At 42.8% G+C, this 25,747-nt stretch overlaps 1 protein-coding gene across 1 annotated transcript; it reads left to right on the forward strand.

The window, feature by feature from the left end:
* Positions 1 to 5,040: 5,040 nt before the first annotated feature.
* Positions 5,041 to 24,859, forward strand: LOC310959304 (neurexophilin-1; the record flags this gene model as incomplete). The annotated part of the gene is made up of 2 exons (XM_083930605.1): positions 5,041 to 5,097; positions 24,086 to 24,859. 2 exons carry the CDS (start codon positions 5,041 to 5,043, stop codon positions 24,857 to 24,859), a joined length of 831 nt encoding a protein of 276 aa, XP_083786731.1.
* Between the last annotated feature and the right edge of the window lie 888 nt (positions 24,860 to 25,747).

Raw genomic sequence — 25,747 nt, forward strand, 5'->3', positions numbered from 1 at the left:
CTCAAAGTGCCTCATATATTTATATCTCTGGAGATTAAAGATGAAGACGAAGAAGGGGAGTGGTGGGGAGGGGAAAGCTGGGACATAGAGAGAAAGTAACTGTTATTCTGACATTTCTTTACAGTAAATTCCCCCTCTCCTACTATAAAATGATGGTGCAGAACATCCGATTGAGTCACACTGAAACAAGATAGATATGTTCCAGACTTGAAGCTTGATACGATCTATATGTCCTCCTAAACCAGGAACACCAGCCAGAAATAGACACATTTCTTTCCTTTCAGAGAATGTGTTCCTCACAACGGAGGGAACAGTCGCAGCACACAAACACCGTTCACGCTGTCAGACATCAGTCTCCCATGTTTGACGGATGGTTATTGGTATCAATGCAGGAGGAGTCATAGCCAGAGGCGCTCGTTAACTCCAAACCCTTTCCTTTTAGCACAGCACCACCTGGTGGCTGCAAGAGCTCAGAATCATAATCCTCACTCTTCAATCACATCTGGATACATGTTCAACGAGCACATCTGCATCACATTTGAATTGGCACCGCAAGATCAATTTGCACACATAAAGATAATCTGCAACATGAGAAGAACGTAAAAAGAATATTAAGAATGCAGATAAGTCGGATTCATTGGGCCCATGAAACGTGAGCATTTGGGGGTATGTAAAGGGGCAGTTCACCCAAATTACATTTCCATTCAGTCATTTTCTCTGCATACTTCTGGTTTTATCTTACCAGGTTTCGAGATAATAGTCTGTGGAATTTCTGCAGTCCCCCCATAAAAATAAAGGTGAATGAAACCGTTAAAACATTTAAAAACTACACCATAAAAAAAATATGCAGAGTGACTTTCCAGTTACTCTCAATAATCCTGTGAACCTTTTTTATTCAAACTACTTTTTTACAGAATACACAGGCCCAGTCCCAATGTCCCACTGAGCCCTAAAGCCTCACAGATTTAAACTGACGTCATCTGTGTCATCAGCATTAGTGAGATGTGAGGCCTTCAAACATTGAGCATTTTCTGATATTATGTTATCTGAACACACACACACACACACACACACACACGAACGCTAATGCTTGAGGCTGATATTTCACCAGTAATGCAATGATCTAAAGTGTTTGTTGCTCTCTTCCTGCCATAAGAGACAACTAGTGTTGCACGGAATTATTCCTCATTTTAAAAGTATGTCCTCTTTCTGATTCCTTTCATGTTTTGTTCCTTTTTCCAAAGTGCTGTGTATTGTGGGATATTCGCTAGAACAAAGTCTACAGAGTGAGGGAATGGTTGAAAGTGTGTCTAAAGTACTCACAGGGTCAACCAGAGGGCACTCAAACACTTGGCCATTTCACAGCGGGGCGGCCCAGAGCCCTCGGGCATGGGAACCAGGCCAGATTACAAATAAAATGACTTAAACGACTAGACCTGTGTTCTGTTGGGTGGTGTTCTTACATGAACCCGAAATCTGTCATTTTATTGAAGGTTTGTAAATGTGCTCGCATTGTGATTGTCTTTTTTTTTTAATCCAATTTTAAGCCACATTTTTATGACACATTTTTTTTTAGATCTTGGTTGTTTTAAGTGTTTATTTTATCCGGCTGAAGCAACAATTATTTTTCATGTGAAACTGCTTTATTCAGTGTTTTTTTCTTGACTGAAGGAATCGAATCCTAACCGGGAGAAGCTGAGTGCAATGGAGGTGAAGACAACAACTCCCATGATCCCACACTCCTTCATGACATCACCAAGCTGAATCTTTCCTTATTGCTGATTGAGAGAGCCCTAAGCAGCAGACAACACATATATCACAGCGATATGTACATGTGGGTTATTCCAGAACAAAGTCTACAGAGTTGTGGACTTGATTAAAGTTTGAAAATGCACTAAAAGTTGCATTTTAAATGCCATTTTTTGTGGAAACTTCAGAGTAACAGGGACAACAATCTCAGAACACATCACTTGTCTGTCTGATGATTTAGCCTCTGGGAAAAACGACTAATATTTCAGGCTTTTCTAATGCAGCCAGCGGACATCTGGGCCAAGATTTCCTCTTCCAAGCAGCGGTCAATCTGATTAGCAACTTGAGACGCAAGAATGACCAGTTGGAGTTGAGAGACAACATCTCTATAAACAAATATATGCATAAATGAATAACAATAAGGTAATAAAAGCTTAATGGTTGTCAGATGATAGCGGACGGGTTACATGATTGCATTTTGCCCAATGCTTTCTGTCTCTTTTGCTTTCCGCATGCTCAAGCTTGCTCAAATATGATTGGTCAATATGACTCTGGCTACAAACAACACAAGAAACACATCTGCTGCCCAAACCTTGTCCTGTCGTTGACAGATTCTGCATTCATATGCCGAATCTCTTTATAGAGATTATAGGGACACTGTCTTTGAAATGGGATGCTGCCATTCAATTTTAAATGTGCAAACACCACAAACTAAACAGAGCTTCACTTACTTCGTTTCAGGGTGAAGGGCAGAAAAAATCTCTGAGATGGATATCTCAAAACCAGGACAATAGAAACCAAAACTGTCTGCATGCTTAAATACCACTTGAGGAATTTTGAGTTTTGGGTGAATTGCTCCTTTAAATGAGCTGAATCAGCCTGTAGTACCACCACCGCTGAAGCTTTACCCCCATCCTAGGGATGCAGAAGAGACAATAGACACTAGAGGGCAGCCAATACTCACGTATAAACCCTGCAGCCCGGGTCTCTGACATCTCACCAGGGTGTCTGTTGCCTGCAGCTCCTCATTCAAACTGAATTACACTGTGAAATAGGATTACGTGTCAAGCAATGCAATGATTGAGCACAATTGTTGGGAGTTTGGCAGGAAAGCAGAATAAAAAGAAAATATACAAACACACATTCCTATTTGTCACGCCGATGTGAGTCGTCTGTGAAACAACATTAAGATAAGTCGATCCTTGGTGTCAGATGATGGGTATCTAAGCAGCCACACTGTTTTTTTTTGATTTTTTTAGGGGAGTAAAAAATAGCAGCAGCTTGTCTGGCTGTTCCCAAGAGAGTATACAGACTGAGTTATGGCCCTATAATTATGTGCAGGAGTGAAAGTGTGTGTATGAATGAATGAACGTGCTCCGTTTTAAAAGGCGTTTTATTACGGTTGTTGTTTCTTCAGATTGTGGGCTGGGGAGCGGATCTCCCTTTATAGGTTAGCTGTTTCCTCCCTGCTACCCTGGGCAACTGAAGAGGCTGGCTCGCATTATACAGAGACACGTTTAGCTTCTGAAATAATCTAATAAAAAAGAAAGGAGGAGAGAGATATAGAGACACATCAAGCAACCCCCTAAGTCGATGAGCTCATTCCCATCTTTCATCAGCATCTCCTGCATCATAATGAGCAGTGAATTTGTATGTGTGCACACAGTCAGGTGGGTGGAAGAGAGCAGTCGTCTCCAAGACTTCCCTGCAGCCAAACTCTTTGATGTCTCAGTCACACTGGATTGACGGGGCCTCATCTCTTCTGGTGACTCCCCTCAGCTCTGACCTTGCACCTCCAGCGGTCGGCTCCCTCAGCATTAGGCCTGCCGAGCCAATTAACCCCAGTGCTGAGATCAATTAACCCTTTACACCAGCGCACGCAGATAACACCCCATGCATTATTAGCAGGTGCAAGAGAAAACCACCAGACTGAAGGGGTTAAGATGGGCTGATCCAAGACAAAATAACACAGATAGAAAAGGTTGTGACCTTGTGACAGAGAGATACAGACCAGTTCTTCCTGGCGCTTGTCAGATTGAAGAGAGCCGCAGAGAAAGAAGATGGACGGAGCAAGAGAAACTCATCTTTGAGTCTAAATAAGCAGAAATGGAGCTGCTGGGAGCCAGGGGACCTGCGTAGTGATATCTTAAATTTCAGTCCATTAACCCGCTCCTAATGAACTGTGCTTTATTGGGGAAAGTCTTTATAAATCGCACCCCGCTGAGGTTATGGTCACTGGTTCATCGGTGCTCACAGAGTATGTCGATACTCTTCAGCAGGGGATCACTGGCTGACCTGTGGGGAGACATGCATGAGGAGACGGAGTGCCTCGGGATTAGGCTTTGTGACAAATTCCTGCAGCTTTGACATCCTTCTTTTACACGTGTGACACAGGAGTTCTTCTTTGTTGTGACAAGCCCAGTGTGAAACAGACCCGGTCTTGCAATCAATGATTTTTACCCACCCACAGCGATGATTACACTTAATGACAGGCTCAGTGATGAGAGATGCCCACAGTGTTCTCAGTGTATTAGTGAGGCTGTTATATTTGTTAGGGATTGGAAAATAGACGCAGATGCACTTATACAGGTGAAAAAGATGTGTATTGTTGTGCAGCTATTGGTTATTCATTTGTAGTTTTTGTATTTGATTGTATGCAGAATGGATTGAGTGGATGTGATCAAATGAAGTGGCTGACAGAGAGAAAGGAGGGAGATGCTGGATGGGTGGAGAGAGATAGATAAGGGAGGGAGGGTGGGGAGGAATGGAGGAGAGAGAAAAGAGATTCGTGGCGAGAGAAGAGGGGAAAGGCACAGAGAGGGAGAGAGAGTAGAAACTGTTAAAACGTGTGTTCGCTCTTGCCAGTGTCAGCATCGCTCAGTTTCTGCAGGAGGCTGTAGCTCCAGGATCTCCACTGGTTCCAGATATGATCTACTCACTTCCCAGTCAACCCATTTCACTCTGACTCTGGGATCTTTTTTTTATTTGTTTGCATGGATGATAACAGCCTACCACATATTCGGGGATATCTCATACCACAATTAATTTGACTCAAACCCTGGATTGACACAAAAGAGGGGAACTCCAAGTGGTTTCCGACGGGGTTTTATTGGTGGAAGCTGCAGTTCAGCCTGCCTAGGACATGGGACCGTGCGTCAGCCGAGAGGGATCCGGTGCCGGAGGAAGAACATCTTCCTGAAGGAGGAAAAGCCCGTGTGCGGGAGTTTGATTTTTCTTCATTTTTGTTATTTTGCTGCCGGGGAGGGGGAGCTGTGGGTTTTACGCGCCGGAATGATGCGTCCCAACCGCGGCTTCATCCTGCTCCTCCTCAACGGAACCGCTTGTTGGGTAAGAAAAGAGTGGGAGTGGGAGAAAAGTCACAGTGTAGTTTTTACGCATCTTCCTCCAAATTACCTTTCATCAGCACCTCGTACCTGCGTCATGAGATACGTCGAGGCGTCCGCACTCTATTCACACCAAAACTTGCAAAGTCGTGAATATAAGTAGACTAAAAATGCGCGGACAAACATGTGGGAACGGTAACTGAGAGCGGAGATGATGCTGGTCACAGGGATGCATTACCAGACGTGCAGGTCATTTGTGCTTCAAGCAGAGATGCAGAGACAATTCTCGCCCGCTGCTTCCAAACGCATTCTTGTTCATATCTGTGATATTTCAGCCTTAACTTATAATTACCAGATAAATAATATTCACTTGACCCTTCTCGGCTTAGGAACGGCGGGTGCATTATTTCTGTTTCCAGCGGACACTGGTGCTGGCAGCGTGCGGAGCGCAGTGCCGCCGGTGCCAGGACCAGTGTGCGTATACTGTATGGAGACACATCAGTATTTTAACCCAGCATTCAATCTACATATTTGGGTCACTTGAAAGTATGTAACTGTATATGGAAGTTGCGATTTCACCAAATATAATTACACAAAAAGTGCAAAGCCTGCGTCCTAAATCAACTGCAGGGGGATGTAACCTTCCACTTTTAGCCAAAGCAAGAAAACAAAAGAATGTGAATGCACTTACAAAGTACACTTCATCACAGCGTGTGTCAGCAAACCAAAACTGCAAAGAAAATATAGATGTAAACCGGGGAAAGTGGGTTTACCATGCACCCCCCCCCCCCACGCACACACACACACACACGCACACACACACACACACACACACACATACACACACACACACACACACACACACACACACACACACATACACACACACACACACCTGTCTTGTTTTATTTTTTATTTAAGATCTAGACCAGACACACCATCGGATTTGTTCTGCTATGACATTCATGGGTGCTGAGCATGTGGCTATACTGTGGGAGACTCACTCTACGATCTGTAAGAGGATGGAGTGCACAAAGAAAGATGAGACAAGCATCTCTTATTAAATCTTTAATGTCAGATATAATAAAATAGAGAATTTATACACTATGTGGTGAGACACCTTTGATAAAAAATCTCTGTTCTCTAATTGAGCTTACTAATAATAAATGAAGCAACATTAAAAACCTCCAGTACATATTTTGCATAAGTAAACTGGGATACCTTCCCTTAGGACCATCACCGACCTACAACACCAGATGTGTAAACATGAACTGTTTCCGCAGCCTTAATGAACACCTCCAACGTTACATAACCACACTATCAAATTTGGATCACCCACTCCTCTTTCATGTAACGCTCACAGATTTATTAAAAAGCAGCCTTTAATGAGAAATCGGCCCTGGATTCACATGAGAAAACTCGAACACCCTTCTTGCTCAGAAAACCCCTGTGCTGAGTATCTCAGGGCCAAGGAAATGAGCAAGCCCCCCTAAAAGAACCCACATCAGTGCAGTGGAAATACATTCATATATGATATAAGAGAGTAAGGTAGAGAGCGTGTTGGATGCTCCCATTTGTGTTGGCTTCCCTTCAAGGTTGACCTTGTGGATTTTCATATTAAAGTATTATTCAGGTGGTCACAGGGAAGTAATGGCCCCTTCGGTGATTTGAGGTGGAGAGTGTGTAGAAGACTAAACACGTTCAGATTTATTTAGCTGAGCTGTTTCAACAGAGAGAAGACCACCCGCTGACTTAAAATATGGGGGGATGAGCGCCTTTTCAGCCGTTGTGTAACTAGATACAAGAGTACGGGATAATAGGCTTAACACTCACTCTTGCGTTGGTACTGGGAGCATTTTGTGAGCTGCGGGGCTGCAGCCCCACTGTAACCCAAAAAGGTCTAATGATAATGAAATTAATTGGGTCTTTTCCCTCCCTTTCCAGACCACGTATCTATGAAAAAAACGTACATGACACCCCTCAGTGGGAGAGCTATTCATTAGCTCTGTGACATTGATAAATTATAGAGCAATTAATAAATGAAGTAACTTTTTTATAATGCAATGGAGTCGTGATTAATAATCGTATAAGCCTACTATGCATTAAAATTCGATTTGGATGATTTTCTGTTGTAATAGCTCTGCAATTCTCAGAGAGGGCTGAGGTCTCGAGGGGCCTTTCCCCCCCAAATGACTGCTAATATAGAGGACTATTAACACAAGGTGCCTCTCTGCTTGCTGTTTACGAGATGAATGATGTGTTTCAAATGTTAATTATTCTCTGTGTTTGAATGGAGGGTTATTTATAATACAAACCGTCTCAGTTGTATAATTGAATGCTTGAGAAATTGTGTTTATTTTTGGCAGCGGTTAGAGTTATTCTTCTTCTGTGACGCTCAGCAAGATGACTGCATTCGTCTCAGTGAACTAAGTGGCTAATATGCATACATCAAGAGAATAATCGGTGGGATATTTAGGAGGATAGTTTGATACTTAGTGTCCTTTCACTGTCCTTGTGATCAGGGCAGAGCCAAGATGTTAAATATAGCTGCAACTTACGATTATTTTATTAGCGATCAATGTGCTTTTTAATTTCACGATTAATAGATTGATAATTTGGTCTATAAAACACAACGTTTAAGAAGCTGGAACCATCAAATGTTTGATTTTTTTGCCAGTTAATCCATTGTCAAAATAGCTGCTGATTACATTCCTGTCAATCGACAAATCGATTAACTGACTTTCAGTTGTAATGTGAAAGCCACAGTCTTTGTAAGGACATAATTCATCATAACAGATGCAGTGGGTGCGAGGAGAGCTAAGCTCACACAATAGGATAAAAAAGGAAGGACAGGTGGCTATGGAAGATAAGTTGACACATTGAAACAGACAGGGCAGACACAGTACAGTGGCGACGGAGGGAAAATGAGAGGAAGTGAGAGGAGGTGTGGATGTAATGCTAAAGCAGGAATAAGTTAAACATCTGTCTCAGAGGTTTATACACCTCATTGACAGTCATCACAGATTCTTTCTTCTCGTTGCACAAAAGCATCCAAGAAAATAATCCACATATAATTACAACTGCAGCAGCGTTGTTGAACCGCTGCACAGCACACGGTAGTCTGAATCCTCAGAGCAGGCGGGGAAATCTAGGAGGGGTGGGGTCAGCGATCTGAATAACTACCAGTAGAAGAAAGAAGTGCAAGGGAACAGGGCACTGAAGGCAATTATCACAAATCACTCCACTTTACCTCAAAGGAAAATGGCATAGTGCAGAGTTTTTGCAGTTGTATGAGGGAATTATCAGTGTCAGTGTGCCACCTACAGTAAGTGGCGGTTGGCACGCCACCAGTTTGGAAGCTAAGAAATGTACTGATGTGGACGGGGGCAGCAGCTAAATGTGTCAGTTTAAGTGTACGCTATTTTTGGAATATTTGCACTGCTTTACATTGCCATCAAACAACCCTGTTTAAGGTGACGTGCAGGGAACTGAAGCTGTCCTACACTCTCGTACAGTAAAAGCCACCAGACTCCACTGACAAAAACAGTAATTTTACCTCACAGAAAACGGAAGTGGTTTCAGTCGCTGCCTTGATAGGTCAGTTTGTTTGTGTTATTGTGTGACTAAATTAGAATAAATTAACAGATTGAGACCAGTGTCCTGTGCGGTTAAATTGCGGTGTCTTTCAGTGGCTTTGATGATAACAGAGAACAGATCAGTTCCCTCCGCGTTAATTTGAGATAAAGTGGGGAAAATGTTCTAAATATAGCGTACACTTAAACTGAGATAATTTATTTAAGGTGGCAAAAATATGTTTAGCTGCTGCCCCCGCCCACATCAGTACATTTCTTAGCCTCCATGCCTGTCCTCCTACCTGCTTCTCCAAACTGGGGGCGGGGCGACCGCCATTTACTGTAGATAACACACTGACTATGGATAAGTATCTCATACAATATGAATCATTTAAAACAGGTTAAATGTAAACATAAGTATAATTTCACCCACTTAGGACTCAACAAGGAGACAAATATGTGTTTGTGCTCTAAAGAGGCTATGAATTAAGGAATTCTGACCTCGCATGTGCTACAACCTTCATGTGATAGAGACTGCTGGGGACACTCGGCTCCTCACATATTCCTCGCGCTGAGCTCATGGCTGCACTTTCACACAAGAATTTTTCTGGAAGAGATGAGCTTCAGGTAGCCTCTCTGTGGCCATGAGAGACAGGACGGCTTTATACTAACTATGATTGCTTTCAGTGTCGCTGCAGATGCTGACCATCGTGCTCGACAGCTGAATTTCACCTCTGTAGCCCTGCACAGAATGTCACTGTTGGCAGATTAAATGGTCCAAGGTTTCTGTGCATGGAGGTAATTTAAGAAAGGGAAAGAAAACATGAAGCCTACTGTAAACAAGGATCTAGTGCTGTTAAAGTGCTAAAGTTTTCCACTTCCTAACCATCAGCCTCTATTTGACTTTGCCATCAGCAAGGAACCACATATTCCTTCAAACATAGTATGTCCTTACATTGAACGCAATGAAATCCCTTTGTGATTAACTTGTACAGAGAGCATCACAGCAAAGGGACGCTTGAATCACAACATGGCAGTACAACAACTGAAACAGTAAAAGGCACAGAACTCAACCAGACTGCAACACACTGTGCAAACCTGAATATTTATGTGTACGATCAAAAAGCACAGGCTGCCTGGCACCAATTCTAACCACATCAGACTCCTCTCTTTGTTTTGTCCTGTCACAAAGCCTTAGATTCACATTTCTTAGAAACCTGTCCTCCTTGCAGGGTCGTTGACCTTGTCCACCCAGATACATCCCTGGCTAAGCAGAAATACCACCTTAATCCTGGGGAATACAAACAGAAACAAACTCACTGTCTGATAAAGCATATATTGCATGCCGATAACAAATGTGAGACAGCAGCTGAGTGAATACTAATTTTTTTTCTTTTGGTTTGGGGCCTTCTCGCTCTCTCTCGAGTCCTCCTCTTTGCCATCACTGTTGCAATCTGCATGTCAGAGCTCATAAGCTGCTGCTCTCCACCTCACACCCCACACAGACGCAGAAAGGAAACGCACAGCTCATTCATAATTGTCAAATTTCTATCATGAGGGAGGGTTTGGCTGCCGAACCACGGTGGAAGCAGACAGAACCGTTTATTGTGCTGATGACATAAAGAACCACGAGGGGCTGATTTGAGAGGAACAACTAGGAGGTCGTGGCATCTTCATCAACAGCAGTGCAATATTATGCACTCCTCTTGTTAGCCTTTGGTAGAATGATTGCACTGAAACTTGGGGGAGCACACACTATACATAACTGCAAAAAGGTGTTCGTTTACAGAAGAGTTTTCTTATAACTTCATCTTGTGTACGATCAGGACTCATGCCCAGCAGTCAGCAAGCTTTTACTGTGGATCTACATTTTTAGTTGGTCTGCACAGATAGTTGCATATTTCTGTTTTGCTCCTTAAATTTGATGTGTACTCCACCACATAATTGGCCTCTTGGCTTCTTTTTTTGGCTCTGCATCACATGTGCTATAACTGTCTTACTCACATGTATGTTTGCATTGATCAAATAAATAGGCAAACAATGAGCAATCACAAAAACATGTATATAAGCACAAATGAGCGGAGCTGCCTGTGTCATAATGTACAACCTCTGTGGCTTCCTGCCTGTGGTGTAAAACAGCTTGAGTTATGCACAATCACAGCAAGGGTGACCCCAGAGGTGCACCCCATCTCTGACCACCTGTTGAGGAAGCCAGTGAGAGACCCACCCCCCCCCCACCCCCATCTCCCCTCTTCCCCCCCAAGATCCCAGCAGCCCCACAGCACAGTCAGACAGAGAGAGAGATAGACTGAGAGAGACGGACAGAGAGAAAGCACGCTCCCTGACACTCTGACAGCCCTTCATAGTGAAGCGCAGAGCTGTCCTGAGACAGAATACGTTGTCTGCTCAAAACCAGCACAATTTACTGTGGCATTGCTCTCTGGGAGACTGCAGGCGAGACAGAGCAGATCCTGGAAGAATATCTGTAGGTTTGTGTGCTGCTTTGTGGAAAGTGAAGGGTGGATTACAGTGCACAGCTTAAAGAAAAATGACTCGTAGCCTTGGGTAGAATGAGTGGGAATAACTCCCAGGGAGATCCTGATAAGGATGCGCTTGACTCTCGCAGAGGAGCAACTAAGGGTAGGGAATCCATTACAGACGTTTTAATTTTAGAGAGCTTCTACTGGAACTGACAATAGTAAAAGCTGTTTTACTGTGTTATGAAAATGTTATGGAAAGTGTCAATATGGAATGAGATTTTCATGGTTTCAAGTGAGCATCTAAACAATATTAGAGAAGGTGATGTGGGACCAGGGGACGTGGGTTTATTTGAAGGGGGAAGATCATGCTGTCAGCGCAGTTTAACACTGAAGCTAAACTCTTGGCTGGTGCAGGCTCTGAGGTTCATGCTGATCCCATTGAGGTGCGACTGGTGCCGCTGGATACCAGGATGAGACCGGGGAGAAAAAAGCCCATTTATATTCTCTCACAATCTGTAAACAGTCTGTTCTGCGTGAATGAACATGTAGTGTGCAGTTCACCAGTGTGCTGCCCAGTGACGGTACAGTGATTTTCAGGGTCAGAGTGGTGCACATGTCCAGACACGGCCCGCTGAGGGTCTTAACGGGGGTTTCCAATTAAAGCAGTGCGCAGCCACAGGGATCAGGGACTTTGGCTGAGCTTGAAAGAAGAATAGGAACATCTTTTTTTTCTTTCTTTACAGTACAGGGATTTCTGAATTGAATTGAGAATGCAGCAATTATTTGAACCTTTATTTCTCCAGTTTGAGCATCATGCACTTATCCCTGCCCCACTACCCACTGACCCTGTAGAGCTGGAGTGTTTTCTGTTAGGGGAAAGGTTTTGCTGACCTAAAACACAAATGTATTTTTTGTCAGTTCGTTAAAAGGGATATACACTACTGTTCAAAAGTTCTAGGCAGTTTATTTTCATCAATGATCAACATGCAGTGACTGAACAGAAGAGAACCCTAAATCAAATCAATATTTGGTGTGAGCACCCTTCGCCTTCAAAACAGCATCAATTCTTCTAGGTACACTTGCACACAGGTTTTGAAGGAACTCAGCTCGTGGGTTGTTCCAAGCATCTTGGAGAACTAACCACAGATTTTGTGTGGATGTAGGCTTCAAATCCTTCAAATCCTTCTGTCTTTTCATGTAATCCCAGACACACTGGATGGTGTTGAGATCAGGGCTCTGGGGGGCCATACCATCACTTACAGGACATATTGTGTTCTTCTTTACGCTGAAGACAGTTCTTAATGACATTGGCTGTATGTTTGGGGTCATTGTCCTGCTGCAGTATACATTCGGGGCCTCCCTGATGGTTTTGCCTGATGGATAAGTATCTTCCTGTATTTCTCAGCATTGAGGACACCATTAAATCTCCAACTCCATTTGCAGAAATGCAGCCCCAAACTTGCAAGGAACCTCCACCATGCTTTACGGTTTAATGCAGACACTCATTACTGTACCGCTCTCCAGCCCTTCGGCAAAAAACTAACTTGCACTACAGCCACATATTTCAAATTTTGACTTATCAGCTCAGAGACCCTGCTGCCATTTTTCTGTGATCCAGTTCCTAAATTTTCGTGCATAGTTGAGTCGCTTGGCATTGTTTCCACGTCGGAGGTTTGGCTTTTTGGCCACAACTCTTCCATAAAGACCACTTTTGTCCAGACGTCTCAGGACAGTAGATGGGTGGACCTGGGTCCCACTGGTTTCTGACAGTTCTGAGCTGATGGCACTGCTGGACATCATCCCATTTTGAAGGGAAATAAGCTTCATGTGTCCTTCCTCTGCTGCACTAAGGTTCCTTGGCCGATCACTGCGACTACAATCCTCAACGATGCCAGTTTCTTTAAGCAGCACATTTTGAAGCCCCAGTCTGCTTTGAAATCTGTGTTTGGAGAGACTTTGCTGATGCGGTATAACTACTTTGTGTCTTGTTGCTGTGTTGCCATGGTGACCTGTGACATGAAACTGTCTTCCACACCCTCACCTGAGTAGCCTAAAACTTTTTAACAGTAGTGTATAAATACTGAAATTCTTTCTGTGTAGATAAGGTCTGGCTATGTTTAGGCAACTTAAGTTAAGGAAAGATTGCATTGATAGTTAAAAGAAAGCAACATAAACTTTTGGTAGGAGACAGACCACAGTTTGCAGCGGTGTCAAAGTCATGTTCTTTCACACAGATTTTTTCACTTTTGTAGCAGGATAACAACTGCACCCAGCATTTACGATAAACACAGTACGACAATATACCAAGACACTTAAGTAGCAAAAAAGGAACAATTACAATGCAAGTAAACTATATTTGAAAAAAAGGAGAAAGGTTGCATCATTACTGGGTCCAGGTGAGCAAATACATGTTTGCGTGTGTGTGTGTGTGTGTGTGTGTGTGTGTGTGTGTGTGTGTGTGTGTGTGTGTGTGTGTGTGTGTGTGTGTTTACATGGAAGGGAGCTAAGCCCTGGGATTGTCTTTAAGGGTCATTAATGTAGTAAAGAAATGTATCCCGCAGAGCACAGAAAAGGAGACCCCTTCATACACATGGTGTGTGAGCTGACTTCCACTGTTGAACAAGCAGTCTCCTACACAGAATGATAGAGGTCTGGACCCCCTTAGTATGTCAAAAAAAAATGCTGTCATCATTCTGGAGAGGGTCGTTATTATTCGCCCGACTGCTGGAGAGAGGTCACTTGTCACTCAACACTTATGTTGTTTGAACAGTATTCTCTCCTCTGAGGACGTTCTAATGCAGCTGAGATGGACAGCACTTCACATCTTTAGTCAGGATGCGTCTCAAATGTTTTACAAGTAAGCACTTGTGATCAGATTTCACTTCCCGGCCCACTTTTGGTTTCATCCATTAAAGACTGACTGCTAAACAGAAAATAAGTTCCTCTTCCACTAGAAGCGGATTGCTGCGGCAGTTTGGTGCTTCGCTGTGGTCCAAGGTGTTGTAGCACATGCAGGCAGAGCTTTAACACTCAGGGATTCATTGCATTCATGTTCACCGTACAGATGTGGACACATCCGGCCCATCTCTGCGGCCACATCTGTATTTAGAGCTATCCACTAATGGCCTAAGTGCTGCTGTAAATGTGACTGTTCACACTGCTACACACATTCCCCGGTGGCAGCTGCAAAGTTATATTGTCTTTGGACTTGGCCCACACAGAGGCAGTTTAATAAACAAGAAAGCATAATTGATTTGCTCGGTGTGCACAGAAACAGAAACACTGGAACAATAAGTCAGACAACATAAGATTTTTATACGTGAATCTCCATTAGACAGCCTTTCAGACTTGCAGCTTTTACTAGTCTGACATCGCTAGACCAAATCAAACCTCTCAGTTCATTTCCACAGGGTCTTATCCACTGCAGTAGACCAACATGCCTCTGCATGCAGTTTAAAAGACACTATGTCAGACACATAAAACCGACTACAGCGTGCAGAGAAGAGCTGTGATGATATAGCATCAATATGCCTGTGAACGAGTCTTAATGTGTTTGCCATCAGAATTAAAGTTTCACATCAGCTGCAGCCATCTTGGTTGTTTTCAACAACGCCTCAGCAGCGCTCCTCTTTTCTAAACTAAGTTTATGCTCAACCTACCATCCTTGGCTGCATTTATTTCACACACTTATTTTGGGGCTTTTGGAGTTATCCTGACTCTGAATTTTCCTTAAATAAAGTCCTTCCTTTCATGCACAAGTTGAGCAAGAAGTAAAAGCTCTTAATGTTTGCACCTCACACTATCAGCCAGGGGTTTAATTTTAGTGGGATAATTAAGAGGCTTCTTACATTAACACCTGCTGATTGTTAACGAGCTGCCAGACATGAAGGTGCGATCACACATAAGTAAATGCTGGCGATAGAGAAATCACATGCTGATCCAACTTCACCAAAGTGGAACTCCAATCAAATTTACTGCAATGTTTGATTCGAACCTTTGTTCACACAGGATGGAAGTGAATGGGAGGCGAATGTTTCTCAATGATTCTCACAGCGAGAGGGTTCTGCGTGGGTTTTCTTCGGGTTCTCCGGTTTCCTCCCACAGTCCAAAGATATGCTCATGTTAGGTTAATTGAAGACCCTAAATTGCCCGTTGGTGTGAATGGTTGTCTGTCTCTGTTCGTCTCTATGTGCCCTGCGATAGACAGGCGTCCTGTCCAGGGTGTACCCCGCCTCACGCCCGATGTCAGCCGGGATCGGCTCTAGCCCCCCTGCGACCCCGATGGGGACAAGCGGTTGAAGATGAATGAATGAATGAATGAATGTCTGACCGTGACGTAAGAGGCTGACAATTAGCTAACTAGCAGCCTGTATTACTCTTTGTTTCATGTTAAATCAGTGACTCTTAGCCTACATTTGATGTAAAACTATTTCTTTGGATATGTGGCGGTGTATCCCCCTGCAGGTTTTATATTAAGAATTCACTGACAGAGACCCAAAACAGCCAATCACGTTTCATGCAACAGGACATCATCCATAGCAACGGGGTCAACACTGCACTTTCTCTTAGCTTAACGAGTAACTCTGGAAAAAATGGACCCCATGGTCTTTTTTGACATGAATATACATCAACTCAAACCAAATGCGCTGGAGTTCAGTAATACTTTCCTCCTTGAACTGAACTCCAGTGATATTCAGTAATCGACTTGTTTGCTGGCTATCAATTAGATTTGGCCGGCTGCTACGGCTTGTAGCATTGTAAAACTTTTATTGTTTTGCTATTATTCTCATTGTAAAAGTCTTTTTTTGATACCTCCGGGATCTCTAACTACATTGTTGGTGCTTCATTTTATGTGTAGGGACTGTTATGCTACTGCAGAGGTTTTGAGTTATTTTGAGCAGTATTAGTGGTTAACAAAAGCCTTTTGGGATGGTTCAGTGGTCCGCCCCGAGTTAATCAGTGTTAGCCATGTCTGGCTGTTAGTGACTCCCTCGTATTTCTCTGTTAATAGGTGATCAATGAAAAAAACTATTCCAATGGCTTATTTGATGTATATTCATAACGAAAAACACCGTGGGGTCCAATTTTCGCCGGAGTTACACTTTAAGACTTCGCCCAATTCCCTAAAAGCAGCTTTGTGAATTTAACTTTTAGTGCTATTTAGGGGTCTATAGTGGAAAGACGACATTTTTTGTGAATATGGGTCCAGCTGTATCTTCCAGATCAAATGAAACATGAACTTCCATATTCATCTGGTTCCCAGGCTTACCAGACAGGTGTGAATACTGAAGCAGTGCTTTAATCAGCTCTGCCTCATCGCTGCATGCCTGTCTCAGCGCTCCCTGTGGGACAAACTGGGGCCAAATAGTCCCCTCTCATCCTCCCTCTGCACCGCCAACTTCTGTCAATATCTTATAATGTAAAAAAAAAAAAAAAAAAAATTGATAGCCAATTCAGAGTCCAGCTTCTCCCTGAGCATACAAAAGGAGCCCAACTCCAGTGGGATCACACAACCGAACCTGAGAAATTGAACTGGGAAAGCAGGTGGAGGATTCAGAAAGAAAGAATAGATGAGGAAAATTGTTTAGAATAAAAAAAAAAAGAATTCAGTGTGTTGAGTTTGTTCACCCACTGCAGATCTAAGCTCCAGTGACCCCCAAGAAGCAGGAGTAAATTATTCATTAAGAGTCAAATGGCTTGTTTCTAGTGAAATTACCTTTCCCTCCCTCACCTCCTCTCTGAGCTACACTAGCCAGAAGAATAATTAGTTATAAGGGCATAGCCATTTTCAGACTTTAATCATGTAACAGAGAAGTCTCCTGCAGTGAGCATATTAGATCTGGAGATGGGGAGAGCAGACCGAGAGAAAAAAAGAAAAGAAGAAAGCATTGACGAACACTTAAGAAATCCGAGCTGCCTTTAATTAAAAATTGATGTCATATTAGAGATGAAGATTTCAGCTCAACAGCCAGAGGAAAATGGAGTGCTTATTCAACTTGTCAGCTCCCCCAGGACAAGCACATGTTTCCATCTTCCAATCAGGCTCTGCAGGGAGTTTCTCTGTATCAGTCGTTCAATTTACTTTAATCCAGATTATGCATCCATACAAATACTATATAGTGAATGGTGGATTACAGTACACATCTTAAAGAAAATATAATACGTGGCAGATTCCTAGAGGTCTTTTCACTGCCACTGACTTGTTCAGTGCTTACCGGGATACACAGATCACAGTAAAAACGTTATGAAAGCGATAAAAATAGCTTTTATTATAGCAATAGCAATAAAAAAAAGAATTAACAAAATTGAACCCTGCACCACAGTTCCCGTTAGAGCCGCAGTAATTATTATCAGTATTTGTTAATCTGGTTTCTTTCTTGATTATTTAAATGTGCAATAATCGGGAAGAAGCAATGTAAATACTGCACATTTAAATGTGTACTGTACAGTGGGGAATCAGTCCATTACGCAGAAAGATGTGGCAATACAACAACATAAAATATCATTAGATATGAATCAAAATGGGATTTCAAAGCTGACTTTTTGACCACTTGGGGGCAGCGGATATGAGTTGTAGTGGTTTCGCTGATATAGCAAACATTTACGCAAAGTAAACATGCTCTAGTTTGGACTCCACTAGCTCCAGAGGGAAATATGTTGCTCTTCAAATGCTAAATGCTCCACTGTGTTCACCAGTCACTCACTTTCTTTTCTGTCTGCAGCCAAAAGCGACTTTAACAGAGACGTGAGTGAACAAAAAACGGCAAAGTTGCAGGCCATGATATCAAAACAATGAGCTCTGAAGATCTGTCGAGCTGAGGGGAAATTAATGAATGACCCCTTTGACATTAATCATTTTATCCATTGTTATTAGAAAACACATACTGTGTATAGCTGCTGGAATTAATTCATTATTTGGTCTACTTAATTTAAATTTCCTAATGCCCAAAGTGACGTCTTTAAATGATTGTTTTGTCTGGCACACAATAGAAAACACATTGATCCACATATTAAACAGGGTGAAAACCGCAAATCCTCACATTAAAGGAGTGGGAACCAGAGAATATTGAACATTTTTAAATAACTTTAATGCTGAATCACTCAATATTATTGTTTTAGCTCCACAACTATAGATATAGTAAAGAAGCTGTAATCTGTTGGTAGGATATCTGCACACCCTTGTTCACTTTCAGGAACTAAACTACAGTCAATCTTGTGATGGGATTACACCGGCCAACTTGTGTTTGTATGATACTGCATCTTATGAACCTTCTATGTAATGCTGTAAGGCAGTTTTGTATGATATCTATATCTCATGTTCTGTGTTATTCTTTTTAACACTGTTACGGGGAACTTAAGGCACCAAACCGACTCGGTTAAGATTAGAAAAGGGGTTGTGGTTTGATTTAGTACGTCTGGAATAGGAAAACCGGACCACCGGGTGAAAATCCACCCATCCACCACCCTGACCCTCCTCCCTACACCTGATTTTAGCCTGCACCAGCCAAATCAGGCCTGGGGCGTAAAGTACCCCACTACTTTGGTGTTAAATTTTTTTCCCAATTTTTTTTATTAATTGAATTTTGCAGACAATCAAACAGGAGCAAGTATAACAGTTGCACAGTGTATCAACGTGTCTGCCTTAAAGTGAAAAACAGGAACAAAAACAAAAACCCAAACATAAATTCCACTATCCCTCCCAACAACCCATGTCAGACGTGGTCAAATTAACCAACTAAGTAATGAAATAACTATAATAATAAATATAATATAATAAATATAAGTAGATAAGTAAGGTACAATGAAACCAAATAGAGTAATTCTGTCTTTATTTTGATCTCAACTACGCACCTATAAAGTTTGGTGACTGTATCGTGCACAGTTGCGCAGTACAAAATTTGTCCACAGACAGACAGATGGACAGAAAGACTGACAGACGGACAGACGGACAGACGGACATACCGTATAACCAACTGGTAAAAATGCTCAAAACCTCCTCTGTGGTAGTTCCCATTACAGCAGGTGTCTCCAGGACCTCATTTAGCCATGATGACACACACAAAAAAGACGAAAACAGCGTTGGTCGCGGCCGGTAACCAGTTAAGGCTGAATGTGCAAACATCTAATGGAGTCTAATTTTGGAACAATATCGTTTGGTTGACACGCTGGTCTGTCACCAGTCCCCTGCTTCAGTCAGAGTTATGGCACAGATTCCAGTAAAGTGGTTCCCTGATCTCAGAGCTGCATTATGGTTATAGTGTGCTTCTGTCAGCAGGGGAAAAGGGGTTAAAACGGTGTACCTGTCACTGTAACAGGCTGATTATTGCCTGTGGAGCTGGCAGGCTTGTGAGGATCGCTCTCCTCCCCTATACTCCCTGCTGTGAGAGAGGCCTGGGGCCTGTGCTCACTGAGGCTGAATGACTCACAATTACCACAGTGACAGAGCCTGCAGCCACCTCCCATCCTCTCCAGCCGTTTCACTGACTCACTTAGCGCACATGACAAATGACAGAATCACCCTGAACTTCCGCCCCCTCACTAAGACCTGATTGCCCATCGCCCACACTTTGCCTACAGTAGTTAAAGCTGGGATACATCTCGCCAAGCTTCATGAAACAAAACCTACAAGGTATGAAAGTTACTGTTACACTGTGTAGATGGTGAATATTTTAGTGTCCTTAATAAGCCTTTACATTTAAGCTACAGCCTGGAAATACACCATCTTTTACACTCAAAACACAGAAAAATTAGATATTATTCACGTTGCATCATCAAAGGATGACCCTTGGACTGTGTTTTAAATATATAAGCAAATGAATGGTGTGAATACCCAAAGCAGACAACGAAAACAATGTTTGGGTGTGCATGCTAAAACGTGAAAATTATTCTACTAAAGTGAGTCAATGCATTCATCTTTCAGCATTGTGAAACCAAAAGTGACGATTCCTGCAGCATCTCAACTTGCTTACATTGCACAAGTCAAAGTATGAAGCGCTACGCTGGTAGTTAAATCTTACACCTCATATACTCTCCTGGTTAAACGCAGAGTGGCGAGACAGTTGTAGCAGTGTGCAGTTTTTAAGAATGGAGTGATTGTGAGTGTTGTAATATTTAATGATGAAAATTAAGTTACATGTTGCAGTATAATGTGACCGCTGTGACCTTAGAGATGACATTTGTCAAATACCGTCATGGTCCTTGGGTGTTTGGTACCAAACGCTCAGGGCTTTGAGCTGTAATACCGTCCACAGTGATAGTGATAGAAGTGCTCCAGGATTAAGAATGGCATTTTTTGCCTGAACCTCAGCAAGTAGTTTTGTGTAAATTGTCAACATTAACCACGTGTTCCCTGGGTTCAAAACAGCCCAGGGATTTAAAACAGAAAAGTAATGCCAAAGGCTTGGGTTTGAAAACATGTAACAAAACAATACTAAATACTAAATTTACGCTTACCTGCAGAAAATAAACCACAACTGCAATTAAAAGCATCATGGTGGGATGAACACAGGGTGTGTTCCCTCACTGCGGAGGTAATTGCAGCTCTGGCACAGTTTTTTTTCTTTTTTACAGTAATATATTAAGCTCATTTTTACATTTGTCTCTGACAATGACGCTGCAAACCGATTCTGACACCTCCACCAGTGCCAGACACTTAAATCTTCTGTTCAACAATAGCACAATGCTCACTTCATCTCCCTGCTCCTGCAGCCTGGCCTCTCTGTCTCTAATGAAAACCAGGCAAGAGAGAGAGAGGGAGGGATGCCTTGCTCAGTATGTAAGGTACAACAAAGCATTGCTGCAATATGTTTTTTCTCAGATACGAGAGTTGGCACCATCTGAGAGTCACTCTGGACAAGCTGGCAAAATGATCCGGCTCTTAAAAGAAAGGGGCAGTTTAACAGAAATCAAGAATGACATATTTTTTAAGAATGGGAAAGTTTTTGTAGGGACACCGTGGGGGCTCTACAGCACTATCTGGGGAGGCAGTTCAGAGTGCTACCCTCTGTGCCCGGCAGCCACCAGCCCATTGAAGAAGAGAAATCAAACACAAACTAGTCGTTCAATAGGAACCATGGGGAACGGTGCGTTTGTCATCAAAGTCATGCCCGGCCTCTGAAAAAATACAAAGATACATCTGAAAAGATTAAAATCAACATGTCTTCAGCTCTTCCATTTTTTTTTGTTCATTATTAATGAGTTTGAGATTCTCAAAGACACTATCAGAACTGTCTGATTCAAGAGGAAGGAGTCCTTGCCTTGACAAGATTTGGGCCCCCGTGGGGGAGGCTGAAGGGTGTGAGCGGCAGTGTAGCGTAGAAGCAGACAGGTAACCAGAGGAGAGGGCATCTGGCCTCTTACATCCCCGTGGTAATGGGACCAGATTAGAGGAAGAGGGGGAGCCCTTTCATCTGAGACCAAACACAAAACCACAACCACATCAGCGGGAATCCTCGCAAGGCAGTTGAAATGTGATCCACATTGTTATGAAAGGAAATACATGTTTTCAGAGACACAGAGAATCAATATCGCTGACTGACTGCGGCCCAAGTGAACAAATGCGAGCGAGCTTAGAAAACCTGTATAAAATGGAATAAAAATGAGTCAGACTTAATAATCCTGACTAAGCCTGTATAAGGAAGCGCTGGCAGTCAAGACACTAGATGGATCAGAGCACAGACAGGGATGCATGCATTATGCATAATTGTAAAATCTCTCCGGGTTAGAGCGCTCATACACAAATTTATCCTGCATTTGCATCACTTATTGTTCACGTTTACAGCTAAAAATTCACAAATAACGTGTGTGTGTGTGTGTGTGTGTGTGTTCTCCGCTATTAAATTCAACTGACACAATAATGCTGGGGACTTCTATGGTGCATTAGACAGAAGCTACCTGTTAATAGATCATTATCGTTGAATAATTACCCATTACTTTGCTCTCACAGTCACACAGTCTTCACAAAGCTACTGCTGAGCGCAGCAGCACCATCTTATCTCCCTCACTCCCCTCCCCTCCCCTCCCCTCCCCTCAGTTGATGTTAACATCTGAAAGCTTTGTGTGTGTGTGTGTCGATACAGATTTTTTTTCTTTAATTAAAACACTGGAAGTCTTAATTGGACATTACACTTTATTCTTTGCCCAGCTCCCCTTCCTCAAACACTTTGATCCTCCGACCAAATCTTTCGAGGCAATAATAGTTTCCCCTGTTCTCAGACTCACACCGCAGTGCTTAAGAAGCAAAAAGCTCACTTTAAAACAGGAAACAGGGCTCAGTCTTTACTTTTGAGTTTGTATATGTGAACAGTTTCTCTCCAATTAGATGATCTTCAAGTGACCTTTTCTGACTCAGTGCAGTGTGAAAATGAGATGAAACATTAAGAAAGCAGCGTAGATGATGTGTTGGCAATGCTTAACTGAGTGTTTTAGCATGAATGAGGGTTGCTTTCTCAGACTACATCACGGTCTCACAGTATAGGGCATCGCACAATTATTATTATAGTTACAATGGCACTTTGTTGAACAAATGCCTTATAATAAACAAAGCTTGAAACCATTTTTGAACAGAGGTATACGTATGTGCAAATACTGATAGAGATTTCGGAGGGGGAAGTTCACAGATTACTGATACGGCAGCTGTGCACTGCGAGCTGGAGTGAAAATAGACCTTTTTTATGTGGATTGTGCACCGATATGACTCTGCTAAGTTTATCAGATGGCTGCTTTCTTACACAAATAACTCTTATAAAGAATATTTCAATTGTCAAGCAGTTCTAGAAATAACACAAGCTTATAAATAGCTGCATGACAACATTTCTAAATCACATCAAGCATTGTTTTCTGCATGATATGTTCTGTAAAAAAAAGGTCGGCACATCTGAAAACATGTACGATCCGGTCAGATTTTTTTCTTCAATACCATACATAAGCACATGTACACAATATTTTAAGCATCACAGTTTAATACCACAGTATACTGTGAAACCGGCATGAATCCTGCCAGTCCAGTCACACTCCCAGGGTGTCAAATACCAACGCTTTGTCACTCGCCCTCTGCGTCTGATGTTGCCGCACAAGGCACCCTTGAGCATCTGTATGAAACTAATTGGTCTTTCGACTGTAAACAAATCTGCAGCAGTATTAGATGCTCAGAGCTAGTGCTCCAGAAGAAAAAAGAACAAAGACATAACGGGACTTTCACCCAGGAGACTTATTGTTTTAACCTCACATGCAAACTTGTCCCAAGCCCCCAATTGTTTTTTTTGATGCCTTAACATTACCAAGTAGTTTTGTTTGAATTCACAACGCTAACCTGCAGTTTGACGCACAGGGCTACCCAGTGCATCGACAACTGACACCAAGGGGGTCCTGACAAAGTCCGTACGTGACGCTGTCCTCCTTCTCTTGGTGCGTCCAGACACTTTATAAGTACATACATCAACCCCCCTCCTCTTTTGTCAGAGAAACAGAATTTCTTAATGACATCACTTTAATGTTGTCCACCCTCACAATATTGATTAAACTTCCCACAGGGCTAATACACTTTATGTGAATTCACTTTTGGTGTGAATGTTCTCTGTGAATCAGTGTTTTGATCCCTCTGGCCTGCAGTAGCTCGAAGGAGGCATATGAGCCCATTACGAGGGAGCTTAGGGAATTACATCAGCTCTGCAAAAACTACACATAAAGGAGCATTCTCTCTCAGGGCTGGGGTAAACAACAGAATGTAATAACAGCAATACCTGCGAAATTTCAAGCAGATATTTATATATATAACATTGATAGAATGTCACAGTTACTACCACTAGAGGTATGAACGGTAAATTAAGTATTGATTAAGCCTTTAATTTGTTTTCTGTTCACGTTTATTTCTAGCTGATAACTGTCTATTTTCTTCTCTCCATTTTCTTCTTCGATCCCCATCTCAACCTCATCTCTCTAGGTGGTCCTGAGTCAAGAAGACGACTCCTCCAGCCCCAAGAGCTCTTCAGACGTCTCCTCCAAGACGGTGGGCCTCCTGAGCGGTCAGGCACCCCTCTCGCCCCTGAGCCGCTGGATGCTTCACAGTAAGAGCCGAGCTGCTAACACCACCTCTCTGGAGCTGCCCTACCGCTCCCCGGTCCCTTTCTCAAAGCAGGAGTTTTCTAAACAGGAGTTCTGGGAGATGTTGGGTAGCGACCTGCTCAAACCCGACGCCTCAAGCTCCAGGGTCAAAAGGCGGCCCATCGTCAAGACCGGCAAGTTCAAGAAGATGTTTGGCTGGGGAGACTTCTATTCCAACATAAAGACGGTGAGGCTTAACCTGCTGATCACCGGAAAGATTGTGGACCACGGTAACGGCACATTCAGCGTCTACTTCCGCCACAACTCCACGGGCCAGGGCAACATCTCCGTCAGCCTGGTGCCACCTGTCAAAGCGGTGGAGTTTGACCTGGAGCGCCAGAGCGTGGTCTACCCCAAGGACTCAAAGATCTTCAACTGCCGCGTGGACTATGAGAAGGTGGATCGCAGCAAGCGCACCTCGCTGTGCAACTACGACCCGTCCAAGACCTGCTTCCAGGAGCAGATTCAGAGCCACGTGTCCTGGATTTGCTCCAAGCCTTTCAAGGTCATCTGTATCTACATTTCCTTCTACAGTACGGACTACCGTCTGGTCCAGAAGGTATGCCCGGACTACAACTACCATAACGAGATGCCCTACCTGCCCTCGGGCTAGAAGACTTGTAGAGGGGAGGAGAGGTGGGAGGGGAGAGGAAGAAAGGGGGTGAGTAGGAGTGACTGGAGCACATAAGGAGGAAACCAGGGCTGTGAATTGTCCTCAATGTCATTACGGCACCTTAAAAAAAACCTCTCGGTAGCCTGACTATTGTAAGATGTAAAGACATATATGCAAAGCAAAAACTACAGTATGCAGATAATGAGGCATTTGAGATGCATAACTGCAGCATTCATTAACTGGACTGGAAGTGAAAATCAAACATGCACATTCTTACCTCAATCCAGTTTCCAAATGCCAACTCCTCGCCAGCTAATTCTCTCTTCCATTAAGTCATTTGTGAATGTTGTCTGAATGTCCTTTTCATCACCCCTTACTATATATATATATATATATATATATATATATATATATATATATATATATATATATATATATATATATTTGCAAAGTCACAAGATAGCATTTTTTCTGTGAAAGCATTTAAATGCTGTGATACGATTGACTGGAGAGTCGATTACAAATGCAGGCTTTATTACATGCAGTGTTTAACATCGCACACTGTGAATTATTTACCAGAGGGAATGCAAAGCATTGTTTTTTTCACAAAAAGCAGATAAATGTAAAGTGTAACCAACTACAGGACAATTAGGTTACACTCTGAGTCTTTTTCAAAGGGCAACTTTAAAGGGACAGCTAATCCCAAAATCAAAAGTACGTATTTTTAACTCTTAACTGCAGTGCTATTTATTATAGTTTTGGTGTGCGTTACCAAGTCTAGGGGATATCGGCCGCAGAGATGTCTGCCTTCTCTCGAATACAATGGAGATGTTTGTGGTCCTAAAAAATTGAACAACTCAACAGCAATGTCTTTTTCCAGAAATCATG

This window comes from Echiichthys vipera, assembly GCF_963691815.1.
Source record: "Echiichthys vipera genome assembly, chromosome: 17".
NCBI classification, from domain to species: domain Eukaryota; kingdom Metazoa; phylum Chordata; class Actinopteri; order Perciformes; family Trachinidae; genus Echiichthys; species Echiichthys vipera.